Here is a 22,498-nt window from a genome sequence, read left to right on the forward strand (position 1 = left end):
GCCCGCGGACCGTGGCGAAGTGAACGACCGCCTCTCTTAGCAGCAGCTTGACAGTGCTTCAGCACTTTCCACAGCGGCGCGGCGGCCGTTCACTTCGCCACGGTCAGCGGGCACGCTCGGTTTGCTCGAAACGCCGTTGAGAGCGCTGCAAATTCGGTAGCGCACGAGCGTAGTCACGTTGCATTTTTTCATATTTCGCGGACTTTCTTTAAATGCCGGAAAAAAGGACCCCGTAGGAGATACGATGCTACAATAAACTGGATAAGTTGTTTATAAACCTGCTCTACAACCTCACGTAACGGTCATGGCACTAAAATGAATATTTGAAAATTTGCATAATTCAACTTAGTTAATTAACTAATTAAGCGCAATTAAAAATATTCTGAGGAGCGCCACATAATGGCGAACAATGTATCGTTGGTTTCAGCGGGCTGGGGCTTACCGCTTTTTTTAAATCCTTGGTTCAAGTTACGAGAAACACCCTGTATACCGATTTTAGAATAAAATGCACAAACAAGAAAAGACAATACTTATAGTGCATTACCTCGGTAATGCACTAGAAGTGTTGTCTTTTGGTGATAAGAGTTAATGCAGAATACCTAAGTAATCTGCGATTAGCTGATGACGTTGACATGCTAAGTCACTCAGGACATGAACTGCAAATCATGATCAATGAATTAGACAGGAAGAGCAGAATGGTGGGGCTAAAAATTAACATGCAGAAAACGAAAGTAGTATTCAACAGCCTAGCAAGAGAACAGCAGTTCGCAATTGATGGCGCGGTGCTGGAAGTAGTAAGAGAATATGTCTATTTAGGGCAGGTAGTGACAGCTGATCCGGATCATGAGAGGGAAATAACTAGAAAAATAAGAATGGGGTGGAGCGCATATGGCAGGTTCTCTCCGACCATGAATGGCAGTTTACCAATATCCCCCAAGAGAAAAGTATACAACAGCTGTATCTTACCGGTACTCACCCATGGGGCAGAAACGTGAAGAGTAACAAAGAGGGTTCAGCTTAAGTTAAGGTCAGCGCAGCGAGCTATGGAAAGAAAAATGTTAGGTGTAACGATAAGAGATCGGAAGCGGGCGGAGTGGGTGAGAGAACAAACGCGGGTTAATGACATCCTAGTTGAAATCAAGAGGATGGAGTGGGCTTAGGCAGGGCATGTAATGCGAAGGCCAGATAACCGCTGGTCCTTAAGGGTGACGGAGTGGATTCCAAGAGACGGCAAGCGTAGCAGGGGGCGGCAGAAAGTTAGGTGGGCGGATGAGATTAAGAAATTTGCGATAATACGGTGGCCACAACTGGCGAAGGACAGGGTTAATTGGAGAGACATGGGAGAGGCCTTTGCCCTGCAGTGGGCATAGTCAGGCTGATGATGATGATGATCTCGGTAAAAATCGCGTCTCCTTTTTGTCAGGGAAACCAAACGTGCGCTAACACAGCAATCATGCAGTCTCGATATCTCAGCGGCATCCACAATTTCCTGCACTATCTCATCAGAGTGGTGCTGCTGACCACGGAACCGTTGGAAAAATGCCTTTGGATGCTGGAATCTTGATCTCATTTGTTGCAGTCACAAGAATGCCGTCCCTGTGTTTTTTTTTTTGCGTGTGTGTCTGTGTTTCGCTGCAGTTCTTCGTCATGGATCACCGACTTAACCACACCCTTACCATAGCAAATCACTTAAAGCTTTCTGCGTATGTTCCTTCCATAAAGCAAGCGCCCGATTGCACGGGAAAGTTTGATCTTTGAGCCATTGTAGGGGAGCGAAAGCATTGCATTAGGTTTCATAGTTAAGCTTTGTGAGTTGCATCACTTACCACCAGCGATCCGACAGATATAGCGTGGGGCACAAAACAGATTTGCGGCGCTTCCTTTAATGGACTAAAAGTTTTCATTTTAGCGTAAAATGGGCTACTGTGACAGAAACATTATTGAAATCTATTTTGTTTTTATTTTCTTTTGTTTCCCTCGCTCTTTGTGGTTCGCTTAACCGTGTGACACGCCATTTTTCGTTTCTACTGAAATGAAGTGTTTTCCCGCGTAAATAATATATTCAGGCCTTGAGAAAGAGAATTTGTAAGTTTTCCCGCGCAAAATACTTCTGGTTGACTGCTTGCAGGGATGTGAAAAATTTTGTACAAATCCTAATTGATGAAAATAGCAAAATAAAAATAGCGCTACTTATCTAATGAACAATCGAAATATCCTAGAAATAATTTTTATTTTGAAGTGCCATTACGCTTGAAATTGCGAAAAAAAAGGACATTACTACTGGTGGTAAAAAAAAAAAACAAAAACAATTGGCTGTGGTTTAGCTCTGATTAAACCTGGAGTGACGCGATAGCTGCAGCTGGCCGAGTGTAACTCGCCGAGTCGCATTGCAAAGTCGGTCTTTCGCCGCTGCGTTTCGCTGGGCGTTACTCCGTCCCTGGACGTGGATTCACAGTTACTACGTGATTTATTTTCCTCAAATTCATTTTCTTTATTACGGCCCCTCTTTCTGTTTCTTCTTTCACTCCCACTTCCTCCCTTCCTCTACAAACGGATGACGGGTGTCCATTAAGATATGCGAGACGGTTACGGCCCCTCTTTGTCTTTCTTCTTTCACTCCCACTTCCTCCCTTCCTGTACGGTGCGTTTCGGGTGCCCACCGCGGCGGTTGCTAGGCAACGGCTGCTAGACCACGGCCGAGGTGCAACCACGGCGAAAGTGCGACCATGCTAAAGAGGCGAATCGGCTGGCGTAGCTACAGCAGTGAAGCTATGGCTACGATATGTCTGCTCAAAAATGGCAGGCGACGTCTTCCACCGCTGACTGTTTCGCGAACTAAGATAACTGCGTTGGCTATACGACATAACAAGCCAGCTTACTTGCGAGATGAAGAATGCGAAATTTACCTGAAACAAAGAATTCACGGCAAGGTGCAGCCCGCTCTCAGAAAAAGCTGACACTTTGTACACAGTTGTGACATAGCGTGTCAAAAGGCTCATAAATGACGCCACGTACCAGCGCTCCCTCCTGGAAGGTGGCTCAGATAAAACTTGTAGACCCTTCGACGTCTCTTGCGCCACTCACAGTTCATTTCCTGTTCCCGAGATGATGGTGCGACCCCGTTGGACACTCGCTTCGGTCTAAAATTATTGCAGCGGGCTCACGAAAACGAACTTCCAACCTATTTATTTTTCCTACAGCTGCTCAGAAAAACTCGCCCTTGTTACAGCGAAAGAGGCGACGGCAAACCTGCACCTCTTCGGTGCGCCCAGCGCGCAGCGCGTCCACCACCCCTCCTCTGCCTGCGATTAGCTGCCGTAAGAGGCTCAGCAAAGTTCCTGCGCAAAGCAAATGGCGTTCCGATTCCCGTCAGGGGCGCCCTCTCCATGGATATCTTCTCTTCCACGACTGGCTTCGTGTGCGCGGATCGCCCCATGGCGGCGTTCCTGCGGCTCAGAGAGCGCCGCGTCAGCGGATCCGCCCACCGCGGCTGTTCACGTTCGACACGTCCAGCCAGCTTGTCCTCGCTTGGTGGCGCTGACCTCGCTTTCCGGGCATGTTCATCCGTTCCTTCTGTAGCCGCTGAAGAATTCGAAGTTTTCTCCGCCGAAGACGACGCTTCCTGTTCAGCAGTACTGTTGGAGTGTGCAGACTCGGCGGAATCTTCCGAGGACGACCTGGAGGTTGGTGGGTTCGGAGCCGCTTTCGCTCCTGCCGCCTGATCCTTGCTCAGCGGTTCCGGAGCGTTCCGCGGCAAGGCTTGCAGCGGCACTTCTGAAAGCTTCTTTGCCGAAGATGCTTCTCTGCTAGTCGCAACTGGGCTAGACGCCGGCATCGCAAGTTGTCCTATAGGTGGCACTTGTGCGCCGACCGCACCTGAAGGTAACGACGTGGGTGGTCCTCCTAACACGTTGTTTCCTCTGCTTAGTGGCTGAGCCGGCAGCTTTCCCGGTCCTCTGTCTTGCGCCACAGACGCTGCTGGACCAACCGGCATTGCAGGGAGAACACTTTTCATGCCGACTGCTTTAGGTGGTGCTTGTGATGAGAGCGTCTTGGCGACTTGCAGCTGTTCTGAATATTGTTGTCGAGGGATATTAGGTGGAGCTCCTTCAGTCGCCAAGAGGCCTGGCGGCGGTGCATTCATAGGAGAGCCTCCTCCTGGAAATTTTTGAGAGGGCATTACCATTCCCTGCTGCTTTCGCTCTATTAATGCTGGTCCTAGTAGTCCGTGTCCTTGCTCAGGGAACTGAGACGTCGCTCCCGCAGGTCCTAACGGCGTCCTGGAGGCCTCAGCGAGCGCAGCGTTAGAGGTCTGTGTTGGTTGTTTACGAACAATTTGGGGTGGATGGCTGTTATTGTCTTGAAGTCTGTTACTTGGAGCAGCGGCTACAGGACCTTGCGATTGAGCGCTGCTTTTCACCGTTCCTTTCAGTGGGCCGTATGGATCGGGAAGGAGATAGCCGACAAAAAAGAGGCTCTTCTTCGGCGGCACTTTCAGCGTACTGTTTACGAGCGTCGCTGAGACGCCGTTCTTTTTGCGTAGGATGCTCAGCCTGATTTCCGTGTCTTGTGGCTGTGAGATGGCTGCACGCCCGGTTTCGGCTGGGCTGTAGTAGCTGAGGTTGGAGAAAAAAAAAAACACACGTTCAAAATACGCATCCCTTTGTACCTTAAAGAAGGCGAGCTAATGAACTTGTTGCAAGAAAATGCGCGCCATAGAGATGTTTGCACTTAATAAATGAGGATAACGGTACTTTGATTTTTACTTGACATGGGCCTTCAGCTCCGGCAAAGATAATTGTGGTTATTGGGCCAATATGTCTGGAAAAGCGATGTAGCGGTTACTTTGAATGTTATTATATTGTGGTGCAAAATTCACTGTTGCTGTCACTTAGCTCAATTCAATGCTCTGATGGCACGTTCAACGTAAACATGGATTATGACGTTGTTGGTACGCACTCCGAAAGTTATATAGACAAAAAGCAATTATAAACGGTGTGTCTGAAAAGAAAACAGCGTGAGAGGCGGCTATCCGACAGTGGTGTTCTGTAGGAAAATTATCGCATTCAAAAGTTATGCAACACATATGTAGCCACAAAGCAACGACAAAAGAGGACCTGAAAGCACAGAAAAATTGACAGGTGCTCGGGTGGTTTGATGCGGTGAATTAAGAAGAACGCGCTTTTAGGGTGCTACTTTAATATTTGGTGCTTTTCAGTTTGATGCCGTTCTCTTTTGCCGCATCCCATTGCCTGAAAGTTGCGCCAAGTAATCTTCTTTCGCTTTGGCTGGCTTTTAGATTGGCTAATAATTTTTTTTTATATTACTTCATTACACACATTTCGCCTTACGTGGCACTCCCCGTTGGTTCAGCCAATGACGCGCGCGCACTGATGTGATTCGCTAACGGGCGCTCGCTTACGGCGCCTCACATACCCAGAAATTCTGGACAGGCGCATTTTTTCACCAGGAAGTTATTTATGGACGCAACATTTTCACGCATCATAAGTTTGCACCATTGCAATAAAAAATTAGAGGGCATACTTAAGCTCCGCCTTGGAGATATGACGCGATTGCTTTAGTGGGTTCGACAATTCGTCATTCTATATTTCACATTCCCCTCATGCCTCGACACGAAATACCTCCTTTCCGGCCGTGTTCGCTTTTGTGTTCTCGAATGAGCACGTGACCAGAATTTTAACAGCAGCGTCAAGTTCGCGCAAGAAGGCGATACCTCGTATGTACCGATAGATATTTGCAGGCTTGAGCAACAGCGTCGACACCAAGGGAACGGAGACAGAACTGCTCGTCAGCGCTGTACGATCGAACACGCCTGCCATCGAGATATGCACAATGCTCCCTCCCTATATTGTGGTGGCCTCTTCGTCCACGCATTTCCGTCAGAGACGGCATTGTTGACACAAAGCCGCCAGGGACCGCTATTCGCTACCGCGAAGGCAGGCTGTCTGGGCGAGCGAGCTAGCGCACGCGAGGTGTTTTGTCATTCAGCCTCTCTCGCAACGCTGTGTATACAAAGTATTCGAGTGACGCCACAGGCGCCATTTTTTGGTACAGCGCGCATTTTCGGCAGTGAAACAGGAGCGGGTGGCGATGGTTGATTAGATATACGTGGAGCCGTTCGCCGTGCAACATGCACCACAAAATGGCCGCCTCTGTAACGCTGGTGCTTACCTCCTAAAGCTTCTGCACGTGTTCTAAAGCGCACTCCTAAGACAAGGACGAAGAAAGACAAGACGATACAGCGATACAGCTGCTCGAACTTGTGCTGGAAATAATGATAAACAGCGTGATAAATTTAATGATAAATAGCCTGCTCAGCAAAGCCCTTCCTGGATTTATAAATCAGGAAGCAGGAGGATCCGCATACAGGGCCCGTGTGTGTCTTCCAATGTTTCGTCCGTCGCGTCTCGTCCCTTGCGCTATTCCCTCACCATGCAAAAGAATCAACTAGCCCGCCAGCTCGCTCTTCTAAAGATCCGTATAAGTTTCGGGGGCTACAGTCTATACGTCCCTACATCTCTCAGTACAAAAAAGTGAAAACAGGACTTCAGCCGGCCGCGACAAGCGTGGTCACCACGTTTTTTTTTATGTGTTTCGCCGCTGCACTAACTCAAGCACGGCCCCACCCATACAAAGTAGAGAGTCATTCCCGATCGGACAGGAAGATGACGGAAGCGTGACACTGCAGAGGTGTTGCGGAACCACGGATTGTTTTGCTTGTTACGCATGGACGGTCGGATACACACCGGGCGTCAGCGAATGCGTGTCCTGTTTTACTCTTCCGCGTTTGTTCCTAACGCCTGCGCTCGATTGATTTGACGGTTTGCATTGTAGTTTATCCGTTGTCTATATGCTCGCGGTAGTATGATTGGGTTATGAATAACGTTGTTAGTAGAGTTCGCAGTAGAAATCAAGAGGAAGAAATGGGCTTGGCCAGGGCATGTAATGCGAAGGCAAGATAACCGCTGGTCCTTAAGGGTGCATTCCAAGAGAAGGCAAACGTAGCAGGGGGCGGCAGAAAGTTAGGTGGGTGGGTGAGATGAAGAAGTTTGGGAGGATACGGTGGCTGCAGCTGGCGAAGGACAGGGTTAATTGGAGAGACATGGGAGAGGCATTTGGCCTGCAGTGGTTGCAGTCAGGCTGACGATGATAATGATGAGCATAAAGTTAAAAACACAAACTTTGTTGTACAATCAGGCAGAATTTAAACATGAACACGAATAGGCCGTACTTTTGTACTTTACAGCGCGGTATTAATTTGCAACTTGTTCGTGAATATATTCTTCGCTAGTCGATTTGCCAAGAAATACGAATCGCGCAAGTTGTATACTGTAGCTGGAAGTTCGCGAGTAAAATATTTTATTCTGTTCATAGGTGCTGTTCACGTTTCGATCCGGTCTGATGGTACAACTCATATGGAATATAGTTCTGCTCGCGGTAACAATGAACGGAAGGTAATGGCACGCAGGTCAAATGATCTAATCGAATTAGTATCTGTGATGGGTTCTGTGCCATCAGAAAACTGCTATTTCATTTAAACTGTTAACTAAACTTAAGCTAGGCTTGACATAAACTCGTTTGCATGCGACGGAGCAACGGCTGTGGAACTGCTCAGCACTTTATTGCAGGCTTCGTTTGCTTCATTTCACTTAGTGGTGCTTTGAGACCTTGCAAGGACTATTCCAAGAGGGCTAAAAAGCCAAATGGAATGTAATACAAGTCGAACTTCATCACCAAGACAACAGCCCCTTCATGTTGTAATCAAAGTAAGGTGGACAGGATAGAGAGCAACTGGAGCTATAGCCAAGATATCATGCATTACAAGAAAACAACCTGCCTCGGACACTTTCTCCATCCAAAGCTTGCAGCAACATTGAGACAAGTGAAAGGTCGAGTGTTCCCTCGTAGTCGTCTTGTTTCCTCTGTTTTCCTTGTATTTTGCACGCGCACGGCGTTGATGCTTTTGACTGCTTTATTTCATAAATGAATGCGCTGCTTTCTTCTTTGTCATATACCTGCGATTTAAATGTATCGTTACCTGTATTATTCCCCCTCTTCCTGCATTGCCAGATTGCTGCTGGGGAGTGTAGATAAATCAGATAAGTAAATAATGAGATAAAAAATAGGCGGGGGCTTAGTATTGGTTAATCCTGGTAGGTTGCGAAAACAGGTGTTTTGGATGGATGGATGGATGGATGGATAGGAGCGCCCCCTTTGAAACGGGGTGGAGGCAATTGCCACCATGCTCAGCTTTTCTTTCTTTATTATTTTTTTTGTTTACTGTGTTGGCAATTCTCATTAGAATTCTCCATCACCTTTGCCTACGGTTTCCTACAATTCTAACCTTATGCCACATCTCTGCTTTTCAGCCACCAATCCTCCAATCGCTTTTTGCTGACTTCCACTGCAGATTTATTTACATGACCATTGTTGTCTTTAAACCCTAGGACCTCAGAAAGAGTGACTGTGCCTGCATCGACATCCGGATGGATACCATCACATTTGATTATGAGGTGTTCAATTGTTTCCAGATCTACCACACACTGCACATGTGTCATCTTCTTCGTTAAATTTCTTTTTGTAGCTGCGCGTTCTAAGACACCCTGATCTAGCTTCAAAAAGTAGGGCACTGCCTCTTGAGTTATCATAGAAAAATTCTTTCCTACTGCATATGCAGCGCCTCTAGTGGGAGGAGCGCGGCGCGCCGTGCCAAGCGGCCGCCGTTACCCGACGAGCCGAGTTGGTAGCCCGTCTCTCGCTCCTGGTATGACTTCACGCTGTGACGTCACTAGGAATGGTATGATGTCAGAGGTCATTGTAAAGGTCAAACGTGCCAAGTGGCCGCCGCTACGCGAAAGGCCGCTCTTGGGAGTAGTATATCTTTCGCAATAAAAACTTTACTTCCCGATAGCTCCTCCCCCCCCCCCCCCCCCCCCGCTCCACCCCACACCTCGTAATTAAACCGCACCCCGCACTTACCTAGCGCATGCCACCTTGCAGTCATCCAGCGAGGTGAAATGGTTCATGGACTGGCGGCAGAATCCCTTCTGGGGCATGCAAGCGCGCTTGTGCGGGTTGTACGAGAAGTACAGGGACTGACATGAGATGGTCTGCTGGGCCGTATTGGGCACGCACGCCATCTTCAGGCACCGGTTCCACCCTGCGTTCAAAGGGCAGGAAAGAAACCCAATCGCCACGCTCATTGGATTAGTGAGTTACCTCGCTCTTCTATACAATGTGACAGATTTGATATTCACAGAGGGCGTTGATTTCCTCGCAGTGAATCGGTCTTTCATCGGTCGATAAATTCATAAATATTGAGTACGCTTGGCAATTAACGCTAAAACTCTGTCGCATTCGACGGGTTTGTGCCGACGCACTCGAGCAAATTAAGCAAGCTAGTAACCGTGATTCAGTCGAAAGTGTAGTAAGTTGAGCTTGTCGTTTACGGACATGCTTGCAAGAGCGCGAAGGGTAAGAAATAAAAGGAAGCCAGGACGTTACCACCAGAATTTTATCAAGGCCTGGGAATAGCTAGCCAAATAACCCAGTTCACTTCGTGAATTCTACCAATGACGCTCCTGAAAAAGTATAAATTCTTCCCAGCCCAACTCCGAGAAAAAAAACTGCCATTTGTTCTTCTCGTCAAGGCTGGATGTAAGCATGAAATGCATTGCAGGAAACGCGTACCGCGTTCCAGGGCGCCTCCTAGATGATGGTAGGTAGCTGCACTCGAGTCTTGAGGAATCATCAGGCGCTTTTCTTAGCTAGACACCGTGGTCGGCCTCTTTCGCCCCTTTTGGTGCATAGGGCTGGAACGCAGTATGCCGAACTCTAGGCCCTTCGCATCGTCTGTGCAGCGCGTGCTGGCGACATATCCTCTTCTTCGACCCGTGTTCCTCTCTAATCTCAGTGTTGGTTTGGTTTGGTTTATGGGATTTAACGTTCACGTGTGTGTTGTACTCAAATTAACACCTGGACGCGAAGCAAACTGCTCTCTATAATTTTTCCCATTCTTGTTTCGTTCAAGAGGGAAGAAGGTCTAAGAGGATAGGTTGGACTCGGCAAGCTGGATAGCCAGCATATCGCTGGGTGCCTGAAATCAGACCCAAGAATCTGTGTTGCCGTGTTCGTAAGAATAACCACTTTGCTAATAAGTGGGTCGTTGATCTCTCGCCTCGTTCGCTATCCTGTTTGGACAGCTTACAAGCGCCGACCAATCAGGTATCGATCTTGCTCATCAGGATGTACAAGGCGGTTTGGGAATATGAAAGTTTTGGTGAGCAAAATCGACGCTTCGTTGGTATGAACCTGTTCATGTCACCACAAATTATCTGAATTGGGCCGACCGTGCTCCGCATGACACGGCACTTGACCAGTTGCTGTCTAGTTTGTGTGACTCTTTTGGCTTTTCTGAACGGATTTTACAATCTGCTCTCTCCTCGCTCCTCCCCTATTTAGGTCCCCCGGTCAACAGTTTTGTAATGCGGAACAATTTCTCTTTCATTCCGATCACACATATATACACAGGGGTACGCACACACACACATGCAGACACATGCTGGAAAGGCCAACATCAAGGCGCTCAGTGCGCATGTGCATTGTTCCTGCAGGGCACAATGGCATTTTTAGCTTTCACTGCCGCATCGCTTTGTCTGAGAGTAGGGCAATGTTGGCTCATGAGAAGGGCCGTTGCCGCACTTGTATTTCCCAGTAGGGATTTGTGGCAGGTGTTCCTTTTTTTTTTTAGAGCGTAGCCCTTGGCGCCCTTGCCTGGCTTTCGCGTCGTCGTAGTCGGCGTCGGCGTTGTCGGCGTAGTCGACGTAACACGCCATCTGACATTTCACAGGTCACCCTGTCACAGGTGGCAGGTAGTAGCAGAGCGAAACGCCACCTGCCACGGTGGGAGCGGAGGGATGGACAAAGTGGTGATACCGGAGGGTGGCTATCAGCGTAACACGCCACCTGACAGGTGGCGTGTGATGAGCCCAGCTCAAATTTCGCATCACTGACTATCTCATTCGTCTTCAATTTATAACGCGCACTGAAATTCGCCTCCATCGAAATGCAAACCCCATGGAAGGGATCGAACCCGTGTCCTTCGAGTCTGCAGCTGAACACCGTAACCGCTGAGCCACCGCTGCGGCCAGGAAGTTTTGAAGTTATAAAGGGATGCTCGCAGTTTGCTTTCTTTACAAAAGAGCATCGGTGTTGATGCCTACTTCCTAATGCTTTCTGCACGTGTACGAAGAATATAAAATACAAACTGGAGATTAAAAAGTGTGGTAGGGTTCTAACGTTGTTAAACCGAGTAGACGTGCGAAAGTTTGTGTTCAGTCTGGTTGGCTCATGGTTTTGCTTCCCTGGATCGTCGGCACGTCTGGCGACGATGGTAATGCGGTAGTAGTGAAGGGTGGTTTACTTGGATGTGGGAAGCGCCCGCGACGAAGATTCTTGCACAAGCAACCGAGGAAGCAGCGGGGCGAGAGACAGGGTCAGTCACAAGGAGCAGTTCTCAAGCACGGATGTCAGCTGATGATGATGTCCTCAGGCAGCTCCCCGCCTCAAGAGCTTCGTCGTCGTTGGCCTCGGCGCATGACCATCTTCTTCATTCTAGTAGTATTAGTGGATGAAGATGACGGTGTACCATGCACAGCACTAGAGCGTGCATATTAGTGCCATAGAAGTATTAGTTGATGAATACAACGAAGTGCACTACGAATGCACATCGCACACAGTATGAGAGCGTCAAACAGCATAGGGTCTTCGTGCCGTGGGCAGTGAAGCTGATCTCTTCGCGCCGCCGAGGGTTCGAATCCCATTTCTGACTATTTACGCTTTTATTTAATTAATTAAATTATTTAAGGTTTCGAGAATGTCGCCCTCAAGGTCAAGCTTCACACAAACTGGATGAGCTGGTTTGATCTCGTGAAGTGGTGCTGTCACACTAAAGAAAGGGCATTGTCCTCCAGTCACCCTGGTTTCTGCGTGCTACCCAACCGACTATCCGTTATTCCTTCAGCCGCCCATTACTCAGTTTACGGACAGTAAATTGTAACCAAGAAGCGAGTCTGGAAGTGGTGGGCTGCAGCATAAAAGAGTCGACAATGTTTGTCGCGCTTCTGGAGGAGACAAATGAACAAGGAAGGTGGCATATGAGCAAAAAAAAAAAAAAGCATTGCTTTAACGACGCTGTGAAGACTTCATATAGCAGAGTTCCGGTATGTCAATGGAGGGAGGTGAAGCTGATGAGGAAATGTCAAGACAGGAATCTACGCTAACTGGATAACAAATCACCTTGGTGTTATAGGAGGCTACGATTTTATTTTCAAAGGTGTCAGACAAAGCACTTTGCGTACAGGGGTGAAGAAATATAAGCAAGTGAGGAAAACTGAAAAACAAAACAAAAGCTTGCAACAATAAAGACTGAACAATAAAGAACCTGGAATGTTGGTTCAAGAAAGTTAGCCTTCGGAGTTGTGATAGAGACACAGTTCATGTGTATTTATTGCCTTTTGAAAGATTTTGAAAACTGTTGAGCTTTAGGCAGAAAAAAGAAAATTTGAGGATGACACGAACTGAGTTGAAGCGATTTAAACCCCGGCCTGAATGGGTGACGCCACAGGAAAAAGGTATTTCTGGCAATATTAGGCCAACTCCTGCTAAAATTCGGCTGGCACTATGAGGCTCTTTGTGACAGTGTGCTGCGCGTCTCCATACGACCGCTATCTTCGGCGAATTCTTCCATTTGTGGGACCCTGGAGGCGCTTGAACAAGAGTCTGTATGGCGCCAGGAATCGTCGGGGCCCAAGGCTCATTAAGGGTCCGAAGGCCATCAGCCTGGCCGTCAGCTTTACTCGAAAGCATCCAACTGGTCAAGCGCACCCCGTAAGGGTGACAGGGGCGCCGACAGGAGATGAAGGGACCCGAGCCGGGGGATGGTGTGTTCAGGGAAGACGGGGAATACCGCAGGCGCCAGCGCTGAGAGGAGGGCGAGACAGACGCTCCGGAGTGGAAAGAAAGATCGCACGAGTGAACGGGAAAAAAACGAGCCAAATATCACCATCTGTCCATATCGTCACTCGGGCGGCAGAGTGCAATGCCACCACTGCTTACAACGTGTGCACGTCGCGCCGAACGACGACGCGCCATGGTTCAGCGCGAGATCGCGGGCGCCGCTCGGGATGAAGGAAAGAGGCTTCACGTCGCTCATTGCGGGGCTAGGAAGAGGCTGTTGTTGACGCATGGGCTGCTACGGCGTCAGCGCAGCAAGCGGGCACCAGGGGGCAAGCGGAAAGGTTTGCCAACATGTTTGCCGAAAATCGTTTAGATTACCCTCCGTGCTCCTTTGGTTCGCCTCCGGTTCGGCGCCGTGTTTATCGTTCTTACTTCAAGGTCACCTGCAGCGCGCCGACAACGGGAGCTAAAAGCATTTCGCATTTCATGTTTAAAAACGCTGACGACGCGCTCATCCGCACTGCTGCCGGGAAGCGGGAGCGGCAGAGGGCCAGTGATAGCCTTGGCGCCCCATCACGTGCTTCTGTGCTGCGTACAGTTGACGAACGCGCGAATGCGGCGGCACTGCTGTCTTGTCGAGTCAGCGCTTTCTCTGCGTGCTGGTCGTTTCTCCCGTGCTGTGCAAAACCGCTTTCCGTGTCTGTGTCTCTTTTCCGAGTAGAGCGTAGACGACGGCTACTCTTACTACAAAGGCATGCTTGTGTTAAGCAATCAGAGCTTCGGACGAGGAAACCTTTGGTCCGTCCTGTATGGCGCCGAAGGAAGACGGAGCGAGTACTGCGCAGCGGCAAGTGCCACTTTACAACCTCTGCCATACTGCAGAAACGATGAAATTGCTACTTCATTTGTTTATAGATGCTAGTTATGCGAAACAAGAACGAATAACATTTCTTTAGATATTACCACATGGCGCCTGGCCTGTTTGACTATAGCTGTACTGTCGGCCACAAAAGTTTGCGGGATCTGCGATGCATGGCGGAGCGAAGCAAAATTGCGTTGCTGCGGCACCTGCCACTGAGAGCGTGGTCTCGAGGCTCACGGCACGCTTGATGCGGCAGAACTGTGAGTGAGTCTCGACACCACGCTTTGTGACGGCAGATGACGCAGCAATGCAGTTTTGCTTTTGCTTCAAAGGAGCACGTCGTCCGGTAGCCGATCAGTTCCAGAGAGCAGCTGACAATGACCTTATGCCAAGGTGTCTGCAAGGTTAAACCTATTAATGGATGAGCTCTAGGGGGCACATCTGTTGACTTATTTCGTTCACCCGAAAGGCTGTGACGCGTACTCGCTACTTTCTTTTACGGCGACAACAGTTAAAGGCCTGTCCCTGGGTTTTGCGTCGTCGTAGCAGTAATAGTAGTGCCTAAGCAGAGGGTGGTTGCCCCGGGACCAGCTCAGAGTCTGGTTACAGTTACAGAAACCACCCTCCAGCTGACACCACGCAGTGGTGGTACTACCACGGGTGGTAGCCATCTGAAGGGTAGTAGACGTGGCAGGAGACTGTAGCGAGAGTAGAGGAAGGGGCAACCGTTAGCATCGAAGGAGAGTATGAGGAATGCGCAATCGGAGCATAGCATGGTTGCGCATTCTCCACCGGAGCATAAGTTACCCAGTATATCGTGTAATGAAAATACCTCAACAGCTCTCGCTGAATCTCGCGTTACAAAGTGGTAATCATCCTGTGAGTTTTTCGTGGTCTAGATCGCGGAAAGAAAATTTTGCGACTTCCAGTGCAATATTTCAGGAAAAACTGGCAACCTAATAAAACGCACCACGTTCCCAAGCCTACGCAATATTTTTTTTTGCAATTAACACGCACACTTTGCGCAACGTGTGCTCATTGCGCTTGTTTAACGAAGCGCACTTTAATGTTTAAAGAAGTTAATTCGATCCGTGAGCAACTTTTGGAGGATCAGTAACTGCTATGTTCAGGTGCCCACTGAATAATTCGGAACGCCGCACAGGCAGGCGCTGGCTGACGGGGAGCGCACAGGCTGCAGAATACAGCCCCGGCCTGCGCTTACTAACTTGGGCACGGGCTTACTAACTTGCAGAGCTCATACGCTGATGGGACCAGATCATGGTGGTCTAAATTTAACTCTACCAGGGCATCACTGCTTTCAAAAGGCGAAGGCTAGGCGCCCTTTCGGCGTTGCTCCGGGAGGTGAGGGGGGAGAAGGTTGCGTCACTGAGGTTGCGCGTCCCCGCGCTGCGCTTCGTTTCCAGTCAGTCATTGTTTGGTGAGTCCAGATTACGACGAGCACGCCACCTTTATCTGCACACACGGCGTGCAACAGCCATGATCCGCTTTACTGTGTGCGAGCTCCGATGTCTGGCTAAATATCACACTGCCGACCCGTTTTCTGTTACTCCTTAAGCAATTCTTTTGAGAGAGATATATGTATTTTTTTGCTCCACGAATGTAAATAAGAATTTCATTAAACATACGTAACGTACCGGGGCTTACAGAGCGGCGATGAAACGGTTCTTGGAATAAAATAAAACGGTGTATTTTACAGCGACACGTTCTTGCACAGGAGAATCAGTGCATTCGTTCACAGATTAAACCATGTATTACGAGGCCATAGTGTCGCCGATGCTCGTAGACCTGTGCATGCTGATCAGTTACATTTCTTGTTCGCTACCCTCGACTCTTGATGGCTAATATTCTCAGGTAACCTTCATTTGTGCGTTCGTCTTTCGTTTATTTAGGCCAGATTGCGTACAAAATTAAACAAAAATAGCAATGAGGCTCATGAGTAGCCTGGAAGCAAATAGTGTTAAGAGCGCACTGTAACTATGACAGAAAGGAATGCCGGGTTTAATACTCCGCGACGAAAAAAATGTACACGAAAATATCATTTTGCGTTTCCTCAATTGGTTGGCATTTAGTAGCCGCATCTTAGAATCGGCCGTCTTCCCCTCTGTATTCCTGCATTATTCTGTTCACGGCGCGTACCGACGCAGACCGCGCTCGCCAAAAGATGACCTGCTTCAATGGAGCGCAGCGTCAAAGTCGCAATCTCCCCTCCCTCCCTAGGCAACTTGACACTCTCCCTCGAAAGCACGCAGCACTTCTCCCATAAGCCTAAACGCAGTCACTACCTAATGATTTCACCTTAAACATAATACAACAGGACCGTAATACACCTTTAAGTTAAAGTTAATCTAAGTTAAAGTTAAGTTAAGTTAAAGTTAAAGTTAAGTTAAGTTAATCTCTAAATTGGGCTGAGCACATAGAAACATTATGTAAAAAATTAACCTTTGCATGCGCCACATTAATTAAAGCTAGAAAGCATTTCAGCATTGATACATTGCGTGTGGTCTATTTCAGTATATTCCATTGTCATCTTACATACTGCATCCAGTCATGGGGCTACACTTACTCATCGTACCTCGCGCCGCTTATTACTCTCCAGAAAAGAGCATTAAGGATCATAGCGTCAGCACCTTGGCACTCATCATCAGATCCACTCTTCAGAGACCTCAACATCATGCGTTTTCATATAATTCGCGATTACAAAACAGCGCTCTTGGTGAGCACTATTATTAAAACGAATATACCGTACAATTCTTCCATCCTGAAGCTTCCTTCAAGTCACACTAGACACGCTGACAACAATAACCTCAATTTACCCACAACACACAATGTATACGGACGTAGAAGCATAGCATTTGTCAGCGCTAAAGTTTGGAATATCATCCCATTCAGCATTAAGTCCATCTCGAACATTGCACCTGCTCTAAAAAAGTACATGCTATCAGAACAATACACCTCCCCTTATTGTTGAATTGATTACTTTTATTGCATTATATTAGTTGTATCTTTTGTATGTTTCAGCCTTGTTCAACTGCCTAGATTTGTAACATGTTTGTAATGGATCCGAAACTAGCCACTGGCTAAGGATCCAGATGCCTCATTCACCGAGAACTTTGTATATTTTTCTGTGTAATAAACTTGAATAAGTGCACACCGTGATACACCTAGGACCGTAAGTGCGTGGCTCTATACCCACGCTTGTCCAGACATACTGGAACACCACGCAACGTGCGCGTCGCTCACTTTCTCGCAACATACTCACGTGCGAGGCCTGGGTTTCCCACCTCGGCAAAACGTCCTTTTCATGGGGCAGTCCCCTACAACACCCGCTCATCGTCCTGGGGGAGGAACTTAAACTCCCTCTCAGTAAATAATTGTCCGGTAGTTTGAAACAGAGGTTTGGTTTTATGGGGTATAACGTCCCAAAGCTGCTCAGGCTATGAGGGACGCTATGAGGGCTGCGGATAACAAGTCCAGCATTCTTGGACAAAAATTGGGAAAATATTGGAATATTGTAAGGGAATGTCATGGAATTATTGAATCTAATCGTCCATTCTTCCGGTCCGTAGCAAAATGTTTCCTTTAAAGCTTTTCCATCTCCCGAAGCGAGTATTTAACACTGCAATATAAAACCGACAGGGGAACGTTTTTGAGGACAGAAAAACCGTTAATAGCAGAAAGATGCAGGCCGGCCCAGGGAAGATTTGCGGATATATTGAATGTTATAGTGAAATCTTACAATGTATGAGAAAACTGCGTTCATAAACTCTTTTATTTTGAAAAATGCTTTTGTCCAGAACTGCCGGGTGTGATTAGTCCACCTGGGGTTCCTTTAGCATGCACTGACATCGCACAGTACACGGACCTTTGCATGAAATTGAAGTAGTAATGAATTACAGAATCTTTTTTCGTTGTGTTCAGTTAGGCTTTTTAGCATAATGTTTCTAGATCGCTTGAATTCCTTCAGTAAATCGCCATTGCTGCAGCACGATGCGTGGAGAGAGGTACTCACTTCTTCGAAGCACAAGAGCACCCATGGCGACACTCTTGGCTTTGCCGTAAACTTGGACGAATTTACCGCCTTGCCTGAAAACTAAGTAAAGAAAAAAGAGAAAGAAAATGCGCGAATTTTGTCATTGGTGAAACAAGATACTAATGATTGTTACTTGTCGGTGAATGCAGTGACTTAGGTGAAAGCTTGACGCGTCTCACGAGAATCGAGGAAGGATTTAAAAAACATTATCTATTGTGATGCGCTCACTAACAGGCATAGGACTTTTACAGTGGCGCACACATGACGTTGTCACACCACTAATACATTTTCAGTTCAAAAATTTTGCAATGACCACGATATGAGCCCTCTGGATCATGCTAAGGATCACGCGGCAGCCGTGCTGCGCAAAAAATAACAAATTAAACAAATAAACCTTACGTGGCGAAGTTGTCTTGTTTGTCATTATGTAACACTGTCTTTATTTGGCCAACTTTTCCGCAAAAATGAAAGAAATCAACCTTATGTGGCGATATCCCCCTGATTGTCATTATGTAACTTTGTCTTTATTTTGCCAACTTTTTCGTCAAAGAACTGTCAGACACCCTAATTTTAATCGCTTGTTTTTCTTATTGACATTTTTTTTGTGTGTTTATCTCACTTTTCGTTGTTGAATGTGACGTCAGCACCGAAAGCCGACCCGCTATATTATCCAGTGATTCCAGGATAACAAGTATGATCAATGGAAAAAAAAAAGAATGACTCAAAGAAAGAACCTAGACAGTCCATGTCCGAAAGAATGCCTGAGGTGTCAGTGCTCTGTGTCATTTTTATTTCACCTTTACACATACTCTGAAACGCCTTAAAAGAGGACGATGCAAAAGGTACGACGAAACTTTGGTGTGTGTAAGAACAGAAGGAGGCAACAATCCAAGTGACGTTGAAATTTGCTTAACAATTTCATTCTTTCTCTTTAGAGCTGCGGCAGACGTTTTGGAAGGTCAGGAAACCACCTTTGTGTTTTTTTAAAGAAGCATTCTCACAGTTCATAGAAACTCAAGGGCACATCACGTGCCCTTGGGTTTCTCACAGCACATCACACGCAAATGCAACGAGAACTGAACCGCTTTTTATGGTCGGAGGTGAGAGAAATGCATTCTTCATCTGCATCATCATCATCATCATCAGCATCACCAGCCTGACTACACTCTCTGTAGGACAAAGGCCTTACCCATATCTCTGCAATTAATGCTGTCATGTGCTAGCTGTGGCAACCCTATCCACGCAAAATTCCTAACCTCGTCCACTCACCTAACGTTCGGCTGACCCCTGCTACGCTCGGCTTCTCTTGGAATCTAGTCCGTTGCCCATCACGACCACCGCTCATCTTGCCTTCGCATTACATGCCGTGCCCAAGCCCACTTCTTCATCTTGATTTAGACTAGGATGTCATTAATGCGTGTTTGATCCCTGACCCACTTTGCCCTTTTCCTGTCTCTTAACGTTACGTCTGTCATGTTCATTTCCATGGCTCGTAGCGTTAGGTTCAGCAATTTCGTGATGCTCCACGTTTTTGCCCCGTAGGTTATTACCGCGAAAATACAGCTGTTATATACTTTCTTCTTGAGATAGATTAGTTAACTGCCATTCATGATTTGAGAAAACCTGCCAAATGCACTCCACCTCATTCTTATTATTCAAATTATTTCGATTCCTGCGTCTCGCTACCAACTGTAAACTGCTGTTCTCTTCTAACACTGTTGAACGTTACTTTGGTTTTCTGCACATTAATTTTCATGACCCACCGTTCTGATCTGCCTGTCTAAGTCATTCATCTTGCTTTGCAATTCATCCCCTGAGTGACTTGTGGTGATTCGTCCCTGAGTGAGGAATCGCAGATTACTAATGTATTCTCTATTAAAGCTTATCGCCAACTGTTCCCAATTTAGGCCTCTGAATGCCTCGTGTAAATAGGCGGTGAATAGCATTGGCGAGATAGCAAGATAAAATAGCATTGGCGAGATAGAACCTGCCTTGTGCCACTGCGCCACTGCTCACCTGCCCGCCGGATGGCTTGCTTGCCGAGGTCTAGCCGGTGGTAACCAAGCAAGGACCTGTGGCGCTAATGAGACGGCACCGCCCCTAAGCGCACCGAACTAAAGGGAGTGAGCAGCAGCGGTTAGAAGGAGAGCGTGATTCGAATAATGCTTCCACAGTAGCTAAAAGAAAGGAGATGTTGGGGTAGTAATTAGGTGGTAGCCTGGCGCCACCTAGTGGTCGTAGCTCTAATCCACAATTGACGTCATGTTAGCGCACATATCCGCATTTGGCCTAATTACCCAACTCGGCTGACATTTTTTTCTTTCTCTTAAGGAAACACCCCAGTGACAGGGACGATGGTTATGGACAATACATGCGCTGACTCTCAACACGACTTTAATAATAATAATAGAGATTTATTCATCACAACGATGAAAAGGGCCGAGGAAAAAAGCCAGCAAGGCTTGACGAGCCCTCGGCCCCTACATATACAAAGGCATCAGGGGTACAAAGAATACATATTGTGCAACAGTATCACAATAACAAAAATAGTACTACAAACGTTTGATGCAAACATTGCATAAAAAGAAAAAATGAAAAGATAATAAAATCAGACTAATTTTTGAAACACAGGAAATGTTTACAAAGGTCACGGATCGGCGCAGCCGTCGCACCTGCTAGCTAAACTTCTTTTTCTACTGGATTTAAAAAAAAAAAAAAAAACTTGCGCAAAGGCTCAGCTCCACACAAGCTTATCCGTGTTTATCCGTGTTTAGCGCTCCAGTGGCGATAGTCATTCACCATTTCGGGCATAGAGAAAAGGAAACGTAGCAATGCTTACTATTGTTCCAGGCGGCGAGTGCTGCCTGATCTTGAGGCGGCACTTTGACGGCCGCGATAGGTTCGCCAACGCAGGCGGCCATGTGGGAGAAAAACGGCTCCGTTGCTGCGAGGTTTGGTTTCCATGCTCCGAGAAAAACCAGGCAGGAGCAGACGATGGTGAGGGCCGGACTCATCCCTGCGCCAACGTGTTGAGGCATTGCCGCGGCGTTGTATGGACCTACAGAGCAAAGCTACCAAACGCTGTCGTAATTATAGAGAATTTTAGTGTTTGCTAATACTGAAACTCGAAAACAACTTCTGGGGTTTTTGTGTTGATTTAGGAGAAACCGCTGCATCCACGAGCAAGCACACATATTTTCGTTTGATGAGCGTAGCATGATATGAAGCGCAAAAATATGTGTAGAGTAATGTTACGAGCATCTGCAGAGAGTGGAATTCACGGTGATTGCCGTTTAGATTAATTAATGATAATGAAATTAATAATGTAATTGTTGTCAATGCGCGAAATCTTTATTTGGCTCACTCGTGTAGTGGCGCTGTTTACTCCGGCTTCCTATCTCATGTCAGACCGGAACTTTCCATGAATGGAAACATTCCTTATTAATTGTTCTGCGTTCTTTTTTTTTCAGCACGATAGCAGTGAACGGTTGGCTAGCGAAAAAGGCGTCTGTCGGGATAAACCGGAGGAATTGCTGCAGCACGTGTGCAGGCAGACACGATCGCTACGTGTACCTCAAAGCACGATTAATGTGTCCACTTACCCAGGGAGCCAGATATGCGCATTTACCTTCTTCAAATCAACGGTCTACAACGAACGCCCACGCCAATGAACCCTATGAACACCGGCGGCCTATTGCTCCAGTGCCGCGTTTCTGCCACAATGTTGTCTACGCCAACGCATGCTGCGCACATCTCTCTGTCACTACCGCCACGCAGCTCAAAGCGCGGTCGAGATTTCCACTGGCCCAGGGATCCAGTAATGCACTTTTTCTTTCCTCAAAATCAACGAAGTTTAAACCTTCCCCGCTGTTCTAAGCCATGTGTACTCGGATATGGTTTGTTTATGATTTGTGGGGGCTTAACGTCCTAAAGTGACTGAGGCTTTAACGTGCACTGACATCGCACAGTACACGGGCCTCTAGAATTTAGCCTGCATCGAAATTCGACCGCCGCGTCGTACCCGGATAGATTTAAACCGGAGTGGAGCAAATGCGGCCGCGAAGCCACCGTAGACCACATCTTCTGGGACTGTCCGACAATCCCTCACCAATATCACTTCAGAGGCTCGCGTACCCGGACCCGTGGGAGACCTTGCTGCTCAGGTCCGAACTGGAAACACAAGTACAGTTCGTAACAAGTGCCCAAGAGGACGCCGCCAGTCTCCACTGGCGACCACCTAGCAAGATAAACTAATCCACGTCTTACTCAAGCCGTTAATAAAGTTTTCCAAGCCAAATCCGCTGGTATCGTGAAAAGAAAAGGCGCATAACTGCCTCACTCTGTAGGTGCACGCCGCCGCCGGCTTCACGTTCGTTTGCGGGTCCAAGAGGCAGGAAAAGAAAGCCGCTAGTTTCCATGTACTCCTGTACCAATGTACTGAAGGCAGTTCAGGAAATTGAATTACACAGTGAAGAGCTCGAATACGGGGACATGTGTGCCATGCGGCTTCCAAACAATTTGGTTGTAGTGAACGCTTACTGGTAGCCAAATGCTACTGAAACGCAAGGTTTTCAAAGTGCCTTCCATTGCATTTCAGAAACGAAACA

At 47.5% G+C, this 22,498-nt stretch overlaps 1 protein-coding gene across 1 annotated transcript; it reads right to left on the reverse strand.

The window, feature by feature from the left end:
- Positions 1-3,189: 3,189 nt before the first annotated feature.
- On the reverse strand, positions 3,190-20,905 carry LOC149339924 (uncharacterized). The gene is made up of 4 exons (XM_089550606.1): positions 20,731-20,905; positions 17,871-17,951; positions 9,001-9,181; positions 3,190-4,607 (listed from the first exon to the last, which is right to left on the reverse strand). The coding sequence occupies exons 1-4, from the start codon at positions 20,903-20,905 to the stop codon at positions 3,224-3,226; spliced, it is 1,821 nt and encodes a 606-aa protein (XP_089406732.1). The 3' UTR covers positions 3,190-3,223.
- Between the last annotated feature and the right edge of the window lie 1,593 nt (positions 20,906-22,498).

Source organism: Amblyomma mixtum, chromosome 6 (genome assembly GCF_055824585.1).
Source record: "Amblyomma mixtum isolate Tamu chromosome 6, ASM5582458v1, whole genome shotgun sequence".
NCBI lineage: Eukaryota > Metazoa > Arthropoda > Arachnida > Ixodida > Ixodidae > Amblyomma > Amblyomma mixtum.

Bases quoted from the DNA above. Each gene is read 5' to 3' on its own strand.
- LOC149339924 (XM_089550606.1), bottom strand. From the start codon at position 20,905: ATGAGTCCGGCCCTCACCATCGTCTGCTCCTGCCTGGTTTTTCTCGGA. The intron at 17,952-20,730 runs GTAAGCATTGCT...TTCTTTACTTAG, and splicing joins ACTCGCCGCCTGGAACAATA to TTTTCAGGCAAGGCGGTAAA. The intron at 9,182-17,870 runs GTGAGTACCTCT...CTTTGAACGCAG, and splicing joins TGCTCTTGTGCTTCGAAGAA to GGTGGAACCGGTGCCTGAAG.